Genomic DNA, 22616 nt, shown 5'->3' on the forward strand with positions numbered 1-22616 from the left:
AAATTTGAACACCTCAAAAATAAAACAAAGACATAGTCTACATACATCAGGAGGCCCGATCCGGAACGACTCCATTTTTTTGACAAAATAACATTAGCATTTCTATTTTACGTTAATTAAGGAAAATGGCATTATCAATTCCCACATAGAATGCACCAAATTGTTACAGTAGCCCGAAATTGTCTTTCATGATGTTTCAGGAACTATATAGGATTGGGCACAATATAAACACTTGGTATTTAAATCTGATACTATAATATACTAAATAAACTGAAGTAAATTAAAAACATTAAAAGATTCAAAGACTGCGCCAAAAGAAAAAATAAGTGGAATGATAAAATTCACAAAGTAATCCTCCAAAGCTGAAGGAAAAGCTTACTCTTAAGCCACCGTTACCTTTCAGAGACAATATCAGGTACCATCTCAATAGCCTGTAATATCTATTGCAATATAAACAAATTCTATAACAAATGAATACTCGGTAATCATAAATACAAGAATTATGCCATATAATTAACAGTAAATCATATTGTACAATCTCAAATACAATCCAAGATTCACCAATCTATTCCCAAGTCTCTGGAAACAAAGAGTTTGTCGATGTATTGGATTAGAGGTGCTGATGCAGTGACATAGCTTTGCATGTGAACTTTTGCTGACGCTTCTGAAGCAAAGATTCCAACAAAAAATACAAAAGAAAAGTGAACATCATAATCACGTCAACTTCAAATTACTAACTAGACAAGTTCGAATAATGTACTATCTGACGATGACCTCCCCTTTTCCTATTCTTGTACACTGGTTTGATTTACCTTTGAGAAAGAACGGTAAAAAGAATAACCACAAGAAACGATATGATGAAACAAATCATGTACGTTTTAATCTTTTATGTTTCTACAAACGGTTAAGGACATAGTATATGTTTGGATTTCAGTTAGAAAATTCATTTGAGTTAACCAATTCATTGCAGTTTTTATACATGAGGTTGTGGTGAAACTTTTCCTCTAACTAGATCTGAAAAATACCAAACATGTTGGCACAGTATTCAATAAAAACTGAAAGTTGGTTTGAATGCTCCAGAACTGAAATCTAAACTCATTCATAGACTTGTGGCTACAAAGCAACACTGGATCTTAAAGAGGAAAATATATATCATTAAATGTGGCTGGTAGACCACCAGAAACTTCAAGGTTAAACAAGAGATGAAACCGCTAACTTAGGATAGGCAGGGTAAAATGATTAACCATTCCTGATTCGTCATGCGTAGATTTCACAAAAATGATATCTCATACTGCCTGCCTCCCCTGCTCAAGTTCTAAAAACAACTACACTTCAAAAAAAATAAAAATTCAGGGTTTAAATTCCAATAAAAAGGCCAGCAAGCCAAATCCTCTACTTACCATCTTCATTGAGCTTCTTCAAAAGTTGTTCTTTTGTAGGAAGGACATACATTCCAGCAGCAACAGCCTTCCTGATTGCCCAACCATGGTGGGGTGCAAACACCTGATCATAAGCTTTGGAAGCTGGATCCTTAAGGGAATTACCCCTGCCAAAAAGACATGCAGTAACTCAGCTCATTTACTATCAAATTTTCTTACACAGATGTATTTGCTGACTTAACGTAGGAAACAAACTTTTGCTAATATTTATCAATAATGCAACCCACCTCCGCACAACAAGGATGTGGAGATAAGCAAAAAGAATGGAAAATATTCTTAATTTAATCAATTATTATTTTTCTGTTTCATGAAACTGATCTGGAGACTGAACCTGAACCAGTTGGTTGCTGATGGGAGTACTAGAGTGTGCTTACCGGTCACTAGTGGTTAGTTACAAAGGAAACACAGCAGGTAAGAGAATTAAATCAGTTACCAGCTTTAACTGATTGCTCGTATTTTTTATGGAATGAACATAGGAAAGGACAAGGTATGAAGAAGAACCACAAATGAACATATAGTTCAACACTTAACTAGATTCTTTTAAAGGAAAAGCACATATGCTCGGCACCACCAACCAAGCCAATAAGATCAGGTGTGACAAAGTTGAAGACTGGACACACAGCTAGGCAGGCCACCTACCTTTCTCCCTTATTCAACTGTTCAAAAACACAAACTAAATCGACAATTGAAAATAAGTGGTAAATATGGAATTTTTATTCCTCATGCCTTAAGTCTACAAAGCAAAAGGGAAAAACCTCAATCATTACTCTCCTTTTTTTCTAATGGATGAAAGTAGCTTAACTTTCAGTTTCATTGCACTCTATTTCTACTCTTTGGCAAGGTTTTAGAAACGGTCAAGAATCAAGGTTTTTGTGTCTCCTTGACCATATTACAACTGCAATCCCGTTTCGGCAAAAACTAGGATGTGACCAAGCTACGACCACAACTGAAACCTAGTTGTCTTAAAATTATTCAACGGATAGCAACATAGCAACGTGGAATTATTTATTCCTATTGTTTCACTCATACAAAGACATCAATCATCCCTTTTCCAAATCTCGTGGATGAGTAATGGAAGTTATTCCTTTATTTTCATTGCACTATATTTACACTCCTTTGGCTAGGTTTGAGATAGCAGCCCGCAACCACAATCACAGTTGCAACAACAAGGTTTTGAGGTCTCTTTGACCTTATTGCAACAGCAGTTATAGTCTATTTATCAGAAAAAATTTCCAATATCAAGCATCGCGACTACACCACAACCACAATTCAAAACCTCACTCCTTAGTGTCTTAAAATGAGAACTCTTATTCCTCACAGCTTCATCCATACAAAGCAAAGGTGGAATATCTCTATCGCCACTCTCCTCTTTCCCATGGATAAAAAGCAGAATCCATCCCTTCATTTTCACTGCACTCCATTTCCACTTTCTGGCAAGGTTATAAAAACAGTCCACAGCAGCAATTGTTATGGTAACATCAAGGTTTTGGAGGTCTCGGCACCACATCACAGCAGAAATTGCGATTGAAACATCCAAGGTTTCGGAGGTCTCAGCTACAAAGTCGCAACCAAAATTGCAACCACAATTTTCGATAACATCAACGGTGACAATTTCCAACCATGCTGTTTGGTGTCTCAATAAAATTGTTTAAAACACAATGTCGCACAGTTCAAATAGAAGAAATTAAGCAATTAGTAAACAAGTGAGTAAAGCACATACTCGGTAACTAGAATCTGCTCAAAGAGTACTCTAACCATGTCAAGTCCGCGCTTCACTCTCAACAGATTCCGCGTGTGGCTACCTCCCTTCCTGACAGTGCCACCTCGGACATCCAGATCAATCAGAGACTGTAAGCTCTGAATAGACTTCGACGCCTCTGCCAGATCATGAACCTACTACCATCACCACATCAAACAATCAACCACAATCCAAACCAGAAACTGCCATAACAAACAGCATCAAGTAAAAAATAAATAATAAAATGGTTTAATTGAAGGATCCCGAGTGAGGGAATCGAATACCTTGGCAACGTAATCCATCTCGGCGAACTTGAAGGCAACACCCAAGCAACCAAAGAGAGGGGAAACGAGAGAGCAGGCATGGGAGAAGGGAGCAACCTTCACCTCCGCGTTCTGCGAATCGGTGACGACGCTTGCGAGGTCCTTGAATGCCTCTGCGATTCTCGGCAGAGTTCTGTCACCGCTCCCCTCTGCCATTCACAATGATGATCCTTCTCTTCGCACTCTTCCTCTGTTCTGCTCTGATCAATTCCTACCTTTGCTTCTTTGCTTCTTCGGCTTGTTCTAGCGACAACTTTCCAACTTTACATGGAATCTGGTTTTAGTGTTTATGCTTTTAAAAATTGTATTTTTCAAATTAAAACATACCATTAATATTTTTATATATATAAATGTTGGAAAAATATCCAACACCTTTTATATCTATATAAATGTTGTAAAATTAGTTACAAGATCTTGGCCTAAGCTCTATTTAGGTCACAGAATAAATGCACCAAACCAAAAATCAACTTATATCAGAACTCTTTTGTTTAATTTAAATCATTTTACAGATTTTTCGAACTAATTCATCGGAAGAACTTAATTATTTTAAGAAACTTCATGTTAACTTAAATGTTGACTCATCTACTTCAGTAATCACTTTATCAATTCCTTAAGATTTTTAGATAAATAATAATAATAATAATAATAATAATAATAATAATAATAACTTTTGAACCTAGAGACAAAAAAGTGCAGTTTTTTTTAATATTACTTAATAAGAGAAACGAGTCTTATATTCCAAACTATTTTGCGTAAGGGTTTATTGATAAAATTGATTAACTAAACATTTTTAATCCTAATAATATAAATTGTGTTTTATTGTTATTTTTTATTTGCCTATACTATTAGTTTATTTTATCTACCTTGACACTATAACATTGATAATGTCATCACTGCTACATCATTAAAAAAAGAAAGGTATACTAAAAATTAATCATGTCATAAAAAAGGTATCATATCCACATAGGACTGCTATTAACAGATACTAAAATATTGCTTATAAAAAAAAACAGATAATAAAATAAACAAAATGACGCGATTATATTCCATTGGGTTTTTTAAAAATTTAGAAAGGATACTTCTTTCTGCACCCCAAATACTTGCATTTTTATGTTAATAACAAAGATATTGAAATACCTTTCCTTGTTGCACTTGTTTTTCTTTTTTTTCTTCTAAATCTTCTTGTACCGTACAGTCCACAATACCGGTGTGTACCGTTTGTCATGGTACCAAGCATCACTCAGGTCATCCAACCAGACCGTCTTCCCAAGTCATTTTCCCAGGCCGCACCAGGCCATCATTCTAAGTTCGTTAAACTAAGTCGTCCTCCTAAGTCATCCTCCTAAGTCGTCCTTCCAAGTCCGCCCAATCATGTCATCCTCTCAGGTTATTCTCAGTTGTAATGATTCATTAAGCCCTTAATGCAGATTAAGGTGTGTTTGGACTGTTATTAGGCCAGCGAAAGGTAAAGGTTTGTTATAAATAAAGGTTTCAGGTGTGACTTTAGAATCACGATGCACAATATATGTATCACTTGTTGTGTCAACCGTTTTGTTACATTACTAACTTGAGCATCGGAATATCTTTGACAGATACCACCCACAAGGATTGAACAAGAAGGAGGGAGAACGAACAGCGTAACTTGGATAATGGAGGACTCCTAAGAAGCCTATCCGCCTTACAAAACAACTTGGAGTGAGTAAGGACTTCAACCCTATACCCAAAACCCTTCTAATTTAGAAAAGTTTTATATTCATCATTATGTAATATTTTCATATTGTTAATTTCATAGAGTTTCAGCAACCTATTAAGAAAAGTTTGTCATAAAAAAACTTCTCATAAATTTCAAAAAGTTTATTCAAAAATATTGTTTTGAAAAAAAATATATTTTGAAAATCTTGTTCAAGAAAGTTTGTTTCAAAAGGTGTCTCGAAAAACGTCTCAATTTGTTTTCGAAAGTTTATTATAAAATTCTTTATTTAGAATGTTTGTTTAAAAAATCTGGTTATGAAGATAATAATGCAAAAACCTTGACTTTGAATATTTCCATAACAAAGAATTCGAAAATCGTCATTAAAAAATAGCATATAAGCTAAAATCATCTTTCAGAAAATTATCAGCGTGGATTTAATATTTACGGGAGTGCAGAAAATAAAAAGCCCTTACAAAAGGAAATACATGATATTTTCTTTGCCAGCCCCAAGGGTGATTCCTGAGCTGGGTTAACTTTAACAAAAATATGATATGACAATTTCTTAATACACTCCCTCATTTCATTGTTACACTGTCCTGCTTATTTAAATTTAATCCAAAAAAAAAAAAAACTTTTCTCTAAAAGAACTCTTTGTCTAAATACCAGTAACCAACATTTCTCATACACTCACTCGACCTAAACCCTAAACTGTCATTCATATCTGAACTAAAATTAAATAATTTAATGTCTGCATAAATTACAAGACTTAATTTAGAGAAAGTCCAAAGAAGATAGTTTTTTTACATATTAATTTATATGTAGAGTAGTTTTTAATTTATGAAAAAACTATGTTGAATTTTTGTTTTTGCTTCTAAAATACACATCGAGAAGTATTGGAACACGTGTTTATATTGTTTAAAAAAGCACTTCATCATAATAAAAGTTCGACCTAAATATAGTCCAATCCAATATCCATAATCTTTTACACAACCATAATCAATATTTAAAGAAATTAAGATAGAAAGTTCAATATGGGCCGACATAGTGACGTGGGTCATGGGAATGGGAAACCAAAAATTCAATATCAGGAAGAGAAGAAAAAATCAATTTATCAATTATATAAAATACAGAGTTGCAGGCTTTTTTTTCCCGATCAAATACTTGTTATAGATTTGAAGCCTGTATGAAATTATCTTAATTATATATAGAAATTATAGATAATCAAGCTTACAACATTTAACCAAAGTAATTGATAGTTTGTTGTATAACAAAAACTATTCAATTAGATTATTTATTCAATGTAACTTAATGTATGTCTTATCCTTAAAGTTGGGCCACCTTACTAAAAAGCCCATTATGAAAATACATTATAAAATATCAATTCTTGATACATAGGAGAAAAAGAATAATACGAATGGACTTATCCTAGTAATAGAGGAAAACAGACAGAAAAAGAGCTAAATATGAGTAAAGATAAAAGTCATTTGATCGAAAGAAATAGATAGCGAAGAAAATGGAAATTATTTTATACTCAAATAAATAAAAATAACAGTGTTTATTACTATTATTAAAATAATAACCGTAATCGATTGTGGTAATGCTATAATAAATTATGGTCCTCATTTTCCAGTGAATTGTTTGACAACTATTTTGCAATATAATTATATAAAGAATATTATGTTTTTGGCGTCTTTCTCTTTTGTTGTGAATACTATTTGGGTCTTTTTCTTCTTTCTTTTACATGATTTCTTTCATTTTCATATCAATCAAACCAACACACTCTTCTTTATTTGTGTTTTTTTTTTGGAAAATACACCAGCATTTATATAGAGATGCATATTATCTATAAAAATCATAACGTAATTAGAAGTTAATAGTTGAACTAAATAAGAAGAGGGTGGAAGATGTTGAACTACTAAAAATGTCACCTATTTATTCTAATATAAATATTTTCATAGCTAAATTGTAAGATATGTTTCTACAAATACACCTATAAAGTCCCCTTCAACATTAATAGACTCTACCACCCACCACAAAAACTCCTTTGGCAATTCCACTCTTATTTTTCGCCCCACCATGTACCTTAAATGCATTCAACCCTGCCAAAAGGCTTTATTTGTTTAAGCTAAATTAAAATAATTTTACTACAAATGATTTTGAATTATAGAATTTAATTACATGTATGTTTCAAATTAAATCCAGTGATAAACATCACAACTTGTACTTTTTACTAAAAATATGAAAATTGTTTTTTTAACACCAAAATAACTTGAATAAATTTCAACTACAAATATTGTTATTTTTTGTACTGGTTTTTCCGTGCCAAGTAGTGGTCCTGCATGAAAAATCTTTTCGTCAATTTCAAGCATTGATTATTATTATTATTATTATTATTAGTATTGTCTTGGTATAACAGCATACTCAATTTCAACGTGCTACATGGTGACCACTTATTTTCAAAATACTGACTGAGCCTTCTTTAGGAGACCAGCCCTACACAAAAACGTCAATACTGTGTCATGCGTACGTATTAATCGTGCTAAGCTATTCATTCTAAATCAATACTGGAATCACTTAACAATGTATGTGATTGAATTGGTAATGATTATTAAGACCGGACTGTAATACCTTCTGGAATGCCAACTGCTACTATCGGCTTATAACCAACCGAACGGTAAAAGTGCAGAAGAGTCGGCCAACCGATGATGTCTCTCATATCAATGAACCGATCGATTAAAAGAGCCGTTAAGGTAATCAATAGTAATAACTGTCGGGATATTAATGAAAATAAGTGTCATTTATTGACAATTAATATTGTCATTCATTGGTGGTTAATGAGGCAGACCTAACAGTAAGCTCATTATAATTTATAAATATATTTCTGGTAAAGGAAAAGGTAACTTGAACTGGAACTGAAACTCAGAGTTCTAATAGCTAAATCTTTTTACAAGATTATCACGCAAAGTCACTGACTAGAGCGTCGGAGTGTCTTTTGCAGACACCCTCCCCCGTGACTCGGACAAGGAGAAGAGAGAAGACAACACAATTGGACATCGAAACAGACAACTTTGAATATTTTGGATTAGGATTGTAAATCCTGCCGAATCACCAATAAAAATGGCATTTCCAACTTCAATTTCAATTTGAAAAGCGAATCTGAGAAAGACAAAAAAGTGTAGCCTTAAATTCAATCGCCACCAAATATCCTATTCTTAAAACTATCATAGTTTCTAATTCTTTTAAGAGGATGTAAATATAATGATCCTGTGTTTCCTTTGCAAGCAATTTCCAGAATTAGTGTTTTCCATTGCATTCATTCAGTCACAATACTACTACTATGAGATGTTCTTACCGAACAGAAAGTACATTTCTCTCTTACAAATCAAGCACAGCTCTAACCTTAACCAAAATTCATCCGCGACAATAACCATTTACACAAATCACTATCACTAAATACATGTAATATATACGAAAAAGTAAAGAAAAAAAAATATAATGTAGGTAGGCAGTGGAAGTAGTAGTAAGGATTCGGTTCTGCACAGGTCGGTCTCAATTTGCCTTAATTGGTCCCAAGCGGCAGCTAACCCAACACCACAAACTCAAAAACTCGCATAAAAAACCAACCCAACAATCAAACCTAACTTTGGATGTTCTTTCCCTCAACAATTGGAAGACAAAGTGGACAAGGTTGTGGCAGAGGAGGTTCTGCTGGGGGAGGGTGATGCGTTGTTGTTCTTCAATACCACAGTTGGTAAAATGCTGTTTTTTCTTCTCTCTCCTTCCTTAATTATCTCTCCCCCAAACAATTCTAACTTCTCCAAGTTGGAGTTATTAGCCACTTTCTTCCCCTTGAACAAAACGGATTCAACGTTCTTCTGGCTCAACATCTCCTCCGAAACAGCCAATAAATCCGTCTCTGATTTGCAGGACTTCACCTGCGCACCCTTGTTCGCCTTCGACATAACGCCGTTTGACTGAATCCGCACATAATTGCTCATCCGACAATCACCAAATGCCATTGATACGGCTTGATCAACCTGCATTATTTTTTTTTGCATTCCCATCAGAATACATATCTAAACCAATAATTAAGTAAACCAATTCATTCATATTATAGTTACATGTAATTATATAATCAAATATGTCGGATGTGTTTGTAAGGTAGTTAACACATTTATTGTCCTCTCCCTAACTACCAAATTAATTAAAACTATATATTAACAAAGCATATTTTAGCATATGATGTATTGTTATTTTTTATTATTTCATTTAAACTATAGGGATAAAAAGTAACCGGGTTACAAATCATGTAATTATTGGTATCATAATGATTGTAAATTACATAATGATTTCTTTAATCTAATACGTTTAATTAAAAGGATAAGACTAGAATGTCATTTACTAAATTATGAACTGCAACTTATAATATAAATAAAACGTTTAGGAAAAAATAAATTGAAACTTCAAATTATGCGTTTTATTTTAAAAGATAAGAATGCACGTAAAAGAGGAAGATTATTAAATTTGGTAATTCTTACCATATCGGAAGCTCCTTCGCCAGCGATCTTTACGAAACCAGACGGTGATTTAACGGCGTTAAAGTTTGACTCTCCGTTGCCGAGGGAGAGTACGAGAAGGTCGGAGACGCCGTTACAGAAAGGAAATTCGTGTTTGTTATTGAGCACGTGCGTGATGGCGGCAGCTGTTGGATTGTTCATCGCAACGCCTCCATCGACGGCCACTATCCTCGTCCTGCCGTCGACGGACCGCATCTCAGTGGGGCCCGCGAAAGAAGGGTCGGCTGAGGTGGCAGCGCACACGTCGCTCATCTTGAAATCATAGCCGTCCATTTCCAGCGCATCGGCGCGCGAGAAAACAAACGGAGCGCGCGTGACGAGGTCGTAGCACGGGATCAGCACCGGCTTCACGGTGTCCCTGAGCGTGCACTCGCCGAACGTCTTTCGGAAGAGCTTCTCTGCCTTGGACTCGGGCCGGAGCACTCGACGGAGGATCCCCGGCCGGCGGGAGATCCTGCGGCGGTTGTCAGAGAGAAACCTCAGCGCCTCCTCGGCGGTGAACAGCGGCTGGCCATCCTTCCCCCGAGTGAAGAGCAGAGCAGCAAGGACACCACCGACACCGGAGCCGGCGGCAGCATCGAAGAAATCGGCGACGCGCGAGTTTGCGTCGCCGGACTTGCGGCGAAGGCAGGCCTCCAGGTGTGCAAGGGACTTTGCAGCGAGGATGCCGTCAGTGGCACCGGCACCGTCAATGCAGAGGATCCTGACTTTGCCGGCGGAATGTTTAGCCGGTTTAGCGTCTCTCGCGTTTTGAACAGAATTGGTTCGGTTCTCGGCGTCGCCGTAGCCGAAGAGGAAATTATTCTCGAGAATGGAGAAGATTTCGTTTGTGAGCTTGTCAACTTGGAAGTTAGAGTCAATCATGTTGAGGTTCATTGGAGATGTGGACATTGCCGCCATTTCTGCAATTGGAGCGAAGTGTGTCGTAGAGAGAGAAGTTGTAGAGAGAGAGAGAGAAAGAAAGTTTGTGTTTTGTGTTTGTGTTGTTGAAGAATTGTGATGACGAAGAAAGGTGTGGAAGACGGGTTTATATAGTGATGAATGAGAGTGAGTGAATGTGACGATCGAAGAACATTCCACATCCCTGGTGGGCGATTAATCGGCACGCGATTTGTGTTTTTATTTTTCTCTCCTTTTTCTGAATTTAATATTGCGTGTTAAAGGATTGGGCAGAGTGAGCGAGGGAACTGTATTTGAGATGAATGGTACTTTTGAAAATAGCAATAATTATTTAATAACTAAAAATTTGATCTTTGTCTGAAATATTAAAAAGAAAAGAAGTACAGTCTATGTTTAGTAAAGTTTAACAAATATTGAAATGTAACGGAATTGTAATTTAATGTTGGGAGGGAATTGTGTTTGAGATGGGTGAAACTGATGGCACTTTGAAAAATGAAGAGAAAAGCGATGCGTTGAAAGGAAAGTAAAATGAGGAGACCACAAACAAAGTTACAATTGAAGGACTTTATGGTGAGAATTTAAAATGTTGTTGGTGGGTACAGCGTTTGGTTAGTCTTCTTTCTTCTTTTTGTGTTCCACCCTTTTCTTCCCTGCTGTTGCTTTTTTTCGGTTGCTTTCATTTCAGATTGTAAATTTTAAAACTTAGTGGTGGGAATGTCATCGTCCTGTTACGGAAACGGAACTCTCTTCTTATTTTACTCTTTCACAACTATAATATTCAATTCAGTTTACCATTCTTTAATTAAAAGTCTTTCGGTACACTAACTCTTTTTTTTCAATTCTTCTTGGAAGTGCTAAAAGAATGTCATGTTAGAGTATTGTTATAGATTTTGTTATTCTTTTGGAGTTTATTATTAGTTAAATGTCATGTTAGAAGTTTCTTTTAGTTTTAATATATAATATATATTGTAGTTAGTTTTAATATATAATATATGTTGTAGGAAGTCAACAATTAAAATTTTTTGAGCTATATAGATTTATTGTCTTTAAAAATTTGTCAGATGATATAACATAAACTTCTCAAAATATTTTACGATATCATAACTAACAAGAAATTAAAAAAAAAAGTAAAAAGATAAACTAATAATGTTATAAGAAATTAAAAAGAGAAGAAAGAAAAAAAAAGAGAATAAAAAATCTTATTTGTTTTAGAAGAACAAACGAAGGTTTATTTATAGACCCTATGAAGATACTCATCCTCCTTAGCTTAAGGAGAAGGTAACGAAAATTGAGACACACGTTAGTAACCTTCCAAAGTTCATAAAGAGGTTATTATTTGATTGAGACTTTTACAAAGAAAGTTGGTATCAACTTGTTTTGCAATATAAACAAATTTTATTTTCAACAATCTCCCATATATTGCAAAAAACAATAAAGAAATATTGAAAGAAAGAAAAGAAGAATTTTTCTGCCTTTTATACAATGTAATACATCAGAATTGCTACAACATGTTCTAGATCGAGAAACTTAACACACAATGCAGTTGGTATAACCCATTTTAAATGAATCCATGATAAATACATTAGACTTATTGAGTAACATTAAAAATGTATTATACATAGTCGATTACCTTTTGACATTACCAATATTGTTCTTGTCCTTTAACAAATTAGGCATAACAAACCCTGGATGTCACCTACTAGTTGTCGATTACCAAAGCCAAGTGTCTCTTACCAAAACTAAATGATACTAACTAAAGTTAGGTGTCGGTTATAGGCTTCGCCTACTAGGTTTAACCTACTAGGTGTTGCCTACTAAAGCTATGTGTTACCTGTCAAAGTTAAGTTCGCCTACTAGAATTAGGTACCACCTACTAGGCATCGCCTACCAAAATTAGGTGTCGCTTACCACATGTTAAGATAAGATCGTCTAAAAACCTTTATTTTGAAGTCTAACAAAAATGTCTAACGAAATAGCGTTTATGAAAAGAACCGTCTAGGATAACCATTAAACGCAATATATATGGTAACAAATCCTAAACTATATATGTTGCTCTAAATAGACTTTGCATAAACGCTAGTACACGTACCATGCTAAACGCTAATGAAAGTCTAAAGTTTTAAATGTTGAGTATGAAGAGTACTTCTTTTTCTGTTGTGTTGTTTTTCTTTATTTGTGCATATCGTAAAGGACAATGTTTTACACATAAAATTTTGCATTGGTTCATATGAACGTTAAGAAATAAAAGGACATTATTTTGAAAATATTTTCTAATGTCTTTTTGTTTGCTCAATTCGTACAAGCAACATAGTTGTCTCTGCAAAATCAATATAACATCTTACTTACCACAAAAGGCTATACACCTACATCAAAGTCAATGTTTCTATATAAAGAAGATTACATGAAGAGAAAAAAACGAAAACTTGATTGCATATACTCTTACACTACCAAAACTCTATTTCATTTGCGTCGCCTAAACTATTTGAAGAAAAAAATCTTTATAACAAGTTTTTTTAGATAAATTTTGTATTGCTCAAATATTATGTCTAAGAGAATTCTTATCTATACTTATTTTCATAAAAACATTTTTGTTGTTTTTATATAATTAGAAGTAATTCAAAATAATTATTTGTTTAATTTAGAGGAGTTAAACGATATAGTTAATTAGACTATTTGATACTATAAGTGATTATATTCGTTGAAAATCAATAGTGATTAAACTCATTGTAATATTTTCAAAGATTAGTTTAAGAGTATTTAAAGATAAACTAAACGTACTCAATTAAAATAAATCAGAATAAAAATAAGTTTTCTTTCTTATTATATGTTTATTAGTTTTTCTAAAAGTTTTATAAAAATCTTTAAATATTCAAAATATTATACGAGTGTCTAACTCTTATAAATAACATCTAACATTTTATTGTAAAATTTTTAAATAATGTAAGATATTGAAGACACCAAGTCAAAGTTTGAAAACAAAATATAATATTATATCGGACGAGAAAATAAGTTCATTCCAATGTTACCATAAGATCATGAAATTCTTATATTGAGTTTTAATTGCGTGAATTATATTGTATGAGAGGAAAGATAGGAAAGACAAAAGGATGCTTCTTTCAATGCATGATACAATGTTAAGATGGATTTTTTTTTTCAACCTTCCTCTATGAGAAAAAAAAAAGAAAGAAAAGGAGGAAAAGTAGCATGATATGGATAATTACCATTTTACTTCATGTAATTTTGTAATCGTTTTGAGTTGAATTAAAAAAAATCACAACAATAAAAAACCATAATCAATCATCAATACAACATAATTAATTATACTTAACAAGTTTTACTCTGACATAATCAATTATATAATATGATATAATATAATATAGTACAATAATAATGTAAAATATAAATCATAATAATTATGAAATAATTATTGTTAAAATTATAAAATAATATTATTATTAATTATAAAATAAAAATATCATCAAAATTATTAAATAACTAGTAATATTAAAATTAATAAATAATAATTATATGAATTTTTTTAAATAATATTAATGGTAATAATAATAAAATTATAATTTAATATATAATTTCTATTAAGTTATAAAATTTAGTTATTTTGTGAATACATTGTTTTATATATTTTTTAAAATTGATCATATCGATTAAATTACTCAGAACTTTTTTCTTTATTTTTTATATTTTTCTATTATTAATTTAAAGAACCATAGTTTTGAATATTTTGTATCCTTCAACCCAAAGCCAGGTTTAGAATGTATAGGAAAGTTAAGTGAAAAAGAAATGAAAATCGATTAATAGAGTTTATAGGAGATTTGAGTGAAGAAGAAATGAAAAAACATAAAGTGCTACCACGTGTGTACAAGACATCCTTCGGACAGTCTAGCCTAGGCTCCAAGCTTGTACTGTCACTTTTCCATAGCCTCATAGCTCATGGTTTTCCTTTTTTGGACTCTTTTGAGTCTCTTCCTCTTCTTACCAAAGGGAAGGTCGGTTATTTTGTCTTTCATTCTTAAAGAAAAAAAACATAAATAATTTTTTACAACTCTTCACCTTCTAAATACAGGACAAATTCCATCCATCATTTCCAAAAATAATATATATATTTTTTATTTCTTTACAACATTGAATGATTTGATAAAAATGATTTATTATATGGAAAAGTTTTTATGTGAAGCTTGGTCACCGATTATTGTTAGAAAATCTATTTAAAAATGTATTATAGCAGACCGATAACATATCACACAATATAGTATTACATTATGTTGGAGAGAACATCTTGATTAGAGTTAATAAGGGTTAAGCACAATTGATAAAAAAAAATTAAGATATAAGATGATTAATGAAATTTTAAACAACTTAATAAAGATATCTAACTTCAATTTTAGAATGTTTTTATAGATATATTTGTCGTTTAAATTTATATTGATTCCTGAATACATTTTGAATTACGTGAAAGTGAAATAAATAACATGTTGAATTGAATGTTAAATAGTATTAGAAAGAAATTTTTGTAGAGTCTTAAAAAAAAGTATGTTTCGACTTTGTGAGAACAAGAAATGGTATAAGAAATGTAAAATCTATAATAAAGCTCAATCAAATAGTGAAATAAAAATAAAAAGATATTTGTTATTAAGATGGTTAAATAAAATCATTCAAAAATATATAGTAAACATGAAAAGATATTACTATAAAAATGGATAAAATAAGATATGAATATGGAATTTCATTAAATTGGAATTTCGTCGCCATTATATAAAGAGAAAGATTGGCCCAAAAATTTATGAAGAATGCTTTTGATGTCGAGATTTAAATGCATTAGGCCATTGGCAACCAAAGAGGGACGTCCCACGTGTGCAAAAAACCAATTGTTGGTTATGAAATAATGAGAGTAGTGCCAAAGATACTCATAATTTTAAATTAACTGATTTTTTTTATGCAACATTATTACATTTCTATGTTGTATTATTGTTTTGAGATATTAGTTGAAAATGGCTTTTACATTTATAAATTGTGTTCGTCCTGATAGTTTAAACTGTGAAATGCAAATTAAGTTGAATTACGTTAAATTTTGTGCGTGATGACATTTTTGTATTTGTTAGCAACCAATATAAGAAATATTCACTTTTAAAATCCATAACATTTACATCAATTACATATCTAATATAAATCAACAGTACATCTAATGTAAAATGTCTAAAACGTATAATGTTGAAATTCTTTATTTCAGTAATAAATGAATTAATAATATAGCAACTTTTACGGAATACATAGAAATCAAACCATATATGTAAATGTCGAATCATGCAAAACCCTTTCTCTCCCATATTTGGATAAAATAAACTGTGGCGCATATAAAAGAGAGAGAGAGAAAAGTAGAAGACAGGCATTAATGAGAGAACGTGCGTTTACAAGTTGCCATAGGAATTAGTACTACAAATAAATTCATGGATTAAATCTCGTAACATTAAAATCTCTTTTTAAGAATTGTACTTTGAATTTGCAACTTGAATACAGAACATAGACTACACACAGATCCTGTGATGAGTAGGGCAATAACATTAGAGTGATTATTTTGACTCGGAAGTGTAAAAGAAGCAAATCCAATTCTTAAGATATTATTTGGTGACATTGTTAGTATTTGTTGGGAATTTAAGTGTGAGTTAAAGTTTTATAGTGGATGAAAATGAGAAAGTAGAGCATTACATAAAGATGAAAGACCCATTAATTCATAACTTTCAAGTTTTGGGTAAAGAGTGATGTCAATCCTTTATATGGTTGAACTTATATTTTATTCGTGTTTGTATGGAAGTTTTCCTGTCAAAGGATATTTAGGTAAGTGGTTGAAAAGGACTACTCGTGGTTGTGATTGATTGAGAATATTTCTGTTGGAGGAGAAATGTACCTATGTGGAAGAGACTCACCTTTTAAGGAGAGATTATTAGAAATTAAAGTGTGAGTCCAAGTTTCATTTTCAATAAAAATGAGAAAGTAGAACATTATATAAAAATTAAAGACCTATAAACTAAAGTTTTAGGTAAATAATACTGTCAATTCTTATATGTTAGATTCATATTTCATTGGTGTTTGTGTCTCTCAGCGAATCTCCTCTTAATAAACTTAATATCGACTTGTTAAGGATGTTGTGGGTGGTAGAAATAATAATGTAAGAAAGGGTTACGTGAAAGAAAGTTGGCTGATATTTTGGACAGTAATGTTGGGGATGAGATTCGGTATCAGGCAGGGAGTGTTACGTCGCTGGTGAAGAGCATTGGTGGGTAGTGTAAGGGTCAGAGGCAAAATCTGAGTAGGGCCTCTCACAAAGATGTGGTCTCACACACAGATCTTACCCTTTTCTCTTTCTCTCCAAAAGCTCTTTCTCTTCTTCCATGCATTCTACGCTCGTACCGACAATCAATCGTTTCTTCTATCTACTCTTCTATCTCTCTAATTTTTCTACTTTATGATGTTGTCGTTTTAAGGCCAAAGCTAAAACAAGAAAAGAAACAAAATGCCAGGTTTACCGTAACATAGATCAAGCCATACCTACGTATCTAACCCTGGATTACCTATATACCCTTTTGGATATTGTACAAACAATTGAAAATTCACAGACGTATCGAATTTTGTGTTGATATATATTTATGAAACGATGTATCTGTTTTTAGTATTAATGGTTGACCCTGGCCCCCTCTCTAAAATACAGTTTCAGTGACAGTACCAATCTCAAACCGTACCACATAAGTCCATCGACGCGTACCAGTGTACCAACTGCTACTGCTTAGCTGTGCTCATCACACTCAAAGCTATCCCAAACCCACAAAGTCCTACAAAAATCACATACATCATCGTCTCATATCTACTTGTTGCTACAAATTTGTTTCATTCAAGACACAAATCAATAAACAATAAACAAATCAAAACACAACACAAAGGGAAATAAAATGTTTGCTATTCAACTGAAATAAGTAAAAATAGGTATTAAAAATGTTTGATTTCAAATTAAATAAAAGAAAATATTGTACTTCTATCAAATTTATCCATCAATCTTGAGTCTCTTTTTTTTGTTTATCTTTTGTATTGTAAGCGCAGATTTGGTATTTTATGTATTCTTTTCATGTATTTCCTTGCATATCAGTGATTAAACTATTATTCATAGATTAACCAATATGATATGAAACTTTATATATATATATATATATATATATATATATATATATATATATATATAATCTCAAAATAAATTATTTTCATTCATTTTTATTTATTTTTTCACCATCTTAAAATAGTTGTCATTTAATATAAAATTAATTTATGAAATAATGTTTGTATTCATTTATTTATTTTAAATTTACTTTATTTCTAAATATTGTAAATTTTTAGCAAACTCATTATGTCAAAATATATACATTTTGAATATAAAATTATAAATTAAATGATTTAATAGAAAATGATGTGATAGATTCAACAAATTACGGATCTTATTAGGATATAAATTTTAAATGATTTTGTTATCATTTAAATATAATTTAAATCATACAAAATTAACTTGTAAAATAATATTTGTATTAATTTTATCTTGTGTAAAATTTCTAAGAAATCAAATCATGTATAGATTTTGTTCATCGTAGTTACAAAGATTAATTTTCCAAGATATCGAAAAGTTAATTTTTTTAATCTTTATGTTTGAAAAGATCTTATTTTATGGAATATAAGTTATATATCCAGCACAGTATAAATCTGAAAATAATATAAAAGACGGAGAATGAGAAAATATAAAGAAAAATGAAAGCGATGAGGGCGAAAGAGAAAGGAATCAGAGATGATATTGTGGTTGTGATGGGTTTGAATAGTTTTGAGATGAAAATTTTATATAGATATGTGTACTTGTTGGGGAGAATGAGAAGTAGTCAAATACTTACATATGGGGTCAACCGAAGGACGAAGGTCACAATTGAGAGGTGTATGAGGCAGCCATGCTCATAAATTACCGAGGAATGAAAAGTTAACTGTTTTCACTCTGTCGGCGGCACATGATCAATTCCTGCATTAACTACGTATTGCCACTATATATGTACTGTATTTCTTCAAATTATTTCAATCTTACGGGAAACACTATACTTCACTTCATATTTCTTCGTTATTATAATATTAACCCTAAACTATTTATTCACTATACTTCCTTTTATTTTTTGTTTCTTTCCTTTTGCGCTCTTGCTACCAGGCATGCTCAGATTATAATTTCAATAAATAGTGTGTGTTTTGGATGCAGGGTGGTATTTCAAAACTTATTATAATATTAACCCTAAACCACTTACTCATTATACTTCCTTTTATTTCTTTCTTCTTTTTTGCGTTTTTGCTGCGAGGGCGTTTAAATTATTATTTGAATAAATAATTTGTGTTTTAGGTTTAAAGTCGATTACAATTAATATTTTTTTTATGTTTTTTTAATTTGTTAACGTTATTTTAGATCGTTATTATTGTTGTTCTTAGCTTTTTTATTTTTAGTTTTCAAGAGTAGGTGAATATCTTTTAAAGGTATTATGACACTTAAGTTAGTTAAATGTATTTTACTGATAATTGTAGTAAAAATTTAAATTCGCAATAAATGTAATTATTTATTTTTTTTATCTTATCTCTTTATTTATAGATTTTGAATTGAATTTTTAATTATAATTGACCTAATCACGATCCAGGAGTTAATAAATATGTTTTACCTATAATCTTTTGGATTTGTGTTGTTTGTATTTAATGATGATCACAGTGATCGACTGTATGAGAAGTCGTCTAATTTACATAATTTTTAGAAACTTTATTGATCGGACAGTCATATATTAATGTTTGTTTACTTATTTTATATCTAACTAAACATAAAAAATATATTTTTATGATTGACTTTTAAATAGCAAAAAGTAAGAGTTGACTCATGCTCTGTCATAAAAAAAAAAGTCATAAGAAGGAACCCATGTATGAATAGGTTTTGGAGTTAATCCAACAAATTAGCTGAATACATTATCCTCAGGTTTAAAATTGAACGATCTAATAAAAAAAAATGCTTCAATATGGTGTAGTTGGAGCCCAGTTCTTTGGTCGAGGTCAAACACGGATCGATTCGATTCCCCTAACCGATGTAAATGATTGTGATCACAAATTAAGTTGAATCACATTTCACAATCCATCGTTTTCATGTTGTCGTCACACAATTACTGCCGGAATTAACAAGGATTTCGGGAGTGATTGATCTAACTCACTAACTCACTCGTCAATGGGTCCTCCTCCAATGTGACAGCAAAATCATGATCTAAAATCTCACTAAAAACCTAAAAGAGAAACATGAAACTGGTCGAGAGTGAAATGTTTCGCTTTTCCACGTTCCTTAGATAGCGGGTCAAAAAGATCATAACAAGTATATTTTTACGCAGACTGTTGTACGACGTTGCCTTGCTTTTCACTTAACTTAATCATCCGTGTTTAATTAATTACTCTCCCAATGGGTCCACAGTCATACCACAGACATATGTTGGATAAAATAAAAATCGTTTACTTTCGTAACGATTTCCTCGTACAGTCACCGACGGCCAAGTGCAATGGTCTGAGAAAAAAAAAAGAAAATGTTCGTAGGGTGGGATATTTGTGAATCTTGGGCATGTATGTGGGTGGGGACACCGTCAAAGGTAGCGTTAGGTGAGAATAGAATTTGCATTTGCATGTCAAACAAACTTAATTAGAAGCCAACATTGTCGCCACCAAGTGTTGTCGGGGCCACCACCATCCATAATCCAATTAATTAGTATCACGCTTCTTTCTCACCAGACAAAATGGGTTTGTTTTAGGGTTCTTGATGATGAGTTTAACCCTTTAATCATTGAGGTTTCTTACACTAAAAATATGTTTTTGTATGTACATAAGTATGCGAACCACAGTGGAAAAATTGGCCTTGCCCACACGCTTGTATTTACACATTCCATGGGGTCCTGCTTTTTCCTGTCCCTTCAAATATCAAAATCTTTGACTCTAGGCAACATTATGCAAATACCTTTCTTACTTGCATCTACTGTTTACGGATACGAACTAACAATTCAATTCGATTTATACACCTACCTTTTAAAATACAATATTTTATCATCGTTTTAATCTCATTAATCTTTTCCTCGTCACTTGCTTTATCTTTTATAGACATTACTTTTTTTTTATCTTTCTCGTGGAACACAATATTATTATGAAAAGCTACATTGTATGACTCAGAAACTGACAAATCGTTTGTTTGAGTATTAATGTACTCCGTTCTCTATGGTATAAGGGCTCAAATTTAGATGTTATAAATGAAAAAAAAAACGAAATTATGAGTAAAGATATCATGTTAAGTCTTTATAAAGATTACTTATTTTTAAGGTTGATAAATATTTTGTACTAATACTGTACCTCTGAAAATAAATTTATTATTGGTCCGTCCCCATAAAAAGTCTAATATATTTTGAAGTTCCAAAATTAAATCTTAATTTTGTTTCATTTTAACTCCACATGACTCACTTTGTTACTTTTAATTAGTGTTGTCAAAATGGACCACCTGATCCAATCCGGTTCGGGTCACCATGGGTTGGTTCATTGACCAACCCAACCCGACGCATTTATTAACAAGTTAAAAAAATTTGAAACGTCCAGACTACTACGGGTTGGTAGGTTAAACGAATTAGCTCACTGTCTCATTTAATTACATTTTTTTAAAAATAAAATAAAAAATTACAATTGCTTCCACCACCACTTGCAATCTCTCACTAAGCACACCAGTTAATGAAAGTCCACCACACTCTTGAAATCACAATTCTATCACAATTAAAGAATGAGAGAAATAAGTGGAACGTGAAAAAAGGAAGAAGAGCACAATGAAACAATGAAGGGACGACCAATAAAGAGGAAGAAGAGTTGCCGCTGCATACATGTAGAGGATTGAAGTGGATAGAGGTTAAAAAATGTTAACCCTAAAATTTTACTAAGGGTAAAATAGAAATGGAAAAATAAAAAAGAGGTAAAACAGGAATGGGGTGATGGAGGGAGCAAGGGGTGGTAGTGGAGGAAGCAACACCCAAAATTTTTTTATTTTTTTTAAACCCAACACAACTTGAACCTGTTGTGGACCGAGTTAGTCTACAGGTTCTAATTCATTTTTACAGTACTACTCTTAGTAATAGAATAGATAATAAATTACTTCAGGTCTATAAATATAATTTCTTACCAAGAAGACTTTGAATGAGAAATTCAAATTTCGCAATGAGCTTGAGTAGTGAAATACATATAATTATCATTCATCACAATGAGCTTGAGTAGTGAAATCGATACAGTTATCATTCATCGCAATTCTACTCAATTCAAATAGGTTGTTTCTCGTAAAAAGTTCTTCCAAAATGTGCGGAAAAAATCTCCCAAATTGCAGTAATAACACTAATTAAATACAATTTCATTATAGCTGTTACAACAATATAGTGTGAATTTTATTTGTTATACAAAATGGTAATGTCATTATCATTGACGTTTAAAGGGTACGCAGTTGCTGTCATCTTGTAATGTCTGCATGATATTCAGCACTTCTGCATCAACATTTGTTTCTTGAAGCTGTTCCTTTCATTGGTATTATTATAACAAAAGCTATATGATAGCTAAATGTATGTAACCGACGATAATTGCATTTTTTTCTTCTAATTATTGAGCTTTTTTTTTTTATGTAAACTGATATTATAATTTAAGACTTGGTGGTCATGATTTAATTCTACAACCAGTTCATCTAGTCCTTTTCGACACAGCAGGTATAACACAGAAAAATAATATCAATAAACTCTTTGAATAGGAGTTTCTCTGTTTTCGAGAACAAATAAAAGTTAAATAAGCTTTCAAATAATAGTTATTAGAAGCTGAAAACATGTAAGCAGGGAA

General features: G+C 32.0%; 2 protein-coding genes across 2 annotated transcripts; both read right to left on the reverse strand.

Annotated features, from left to right (window-relative positions):
- Positions 1-416: 416 nt before the first annotated feature.
- ACD11 (Glycolipid transfer protein (GLTP) family protein) lies at positions 417-3795 on the reverse strand. Its single transcript, XM_047298177.2, has 4 exons — positions 3462-3795; positions 3160-3332; positions 1401-1546; positions 417-664 (listed from the first exon to the last, which is right to left on the reverse strand). The coding sequence occupies exons 1-4, from the start codon at positions 3654-3656 to the stop codon at positions 558-560; spliced, it is 621 nt and encodes a 206-aa protein (XP_047154133.1). The 5' UTR covers positions 3657-3795; the 3' UTR covers positions 417-557.
- Positions 3796-8478: 4683 nt separating this feature from the next.
- LOC124825544 (patatin-like protein 6) lies at positions 8479-10785 on the reverse strand. Its single transcript, XM_047298179.2, has 2 exons — positions 9732-10785; positions 8479-9230 (listed from the first exon to the last, which is right to left on the reverse strand). The coding sequence occupies exons 1-2, from the start codon at positions 10668-10670 to the stop codon at positions 8853-8855; spliced, it is 1317 nt and encodes a 438-aa protein (XP_047154135.1). The 5' UTR covers positions 10671-10785; the 3' UTR covers positions 8479-8852.
- Positions 10786-22616: the final 11831 nt, after the last annotated feature.

Source organism: Vigna umbellata, chromosome 5 (assembly GCF_029865625.1).
Source record: "Vigna umbellata cultivar VRB3 chromosome 5, Vumbellata_1.0, whole genome shotgun sequence".
In the NCBI taxonomy this organism is placed as follows: Eukaryota; Viridiplantae; Streptophyta; class Magnoliopsida; order Fabales; family Fabaceae; genus Vigna; species Vigna umbellata.

Bases quoted from the DNA above. Each gene is read 5' to 3' on its own strand.
- ACD11 (XM_047298177.2), bottom strand. From the start codon at position 3,656: ATGGCAGAGGGGAGCGGTGACAGAACTCTGCCGAGAATCGCAGAGGCA. The intron at 3,333-3,461 runs GTATTCGATTCC...TGATGGTAGTAG, and splicing joins AGATGGATTACGTTGCCAAG to GTTCATGATCTGGCAGAGGC. The intron at 665-1,400 runs GTAAGTAGAGGA...TCTTTGCTTCAG, and splicing joins GAAGAAGCTCAATGAAGATG to AAGCGTCAGCAAAAGTTCAC.
- LOC124825544 (XM_047298179.2), bottom strand. From the start codon at position 10,670: ATGGCGGCAATGTCCACATCTCCAATGAACCTCAACATGATTGACTCT. The intron at 9,231-9,731 runs GTAAGAATTACC...AAAATAATGCAG, and splicing joins GCGAAGGAGCTTCCGATATG to GTTGATCAAGCCGTATCAAT.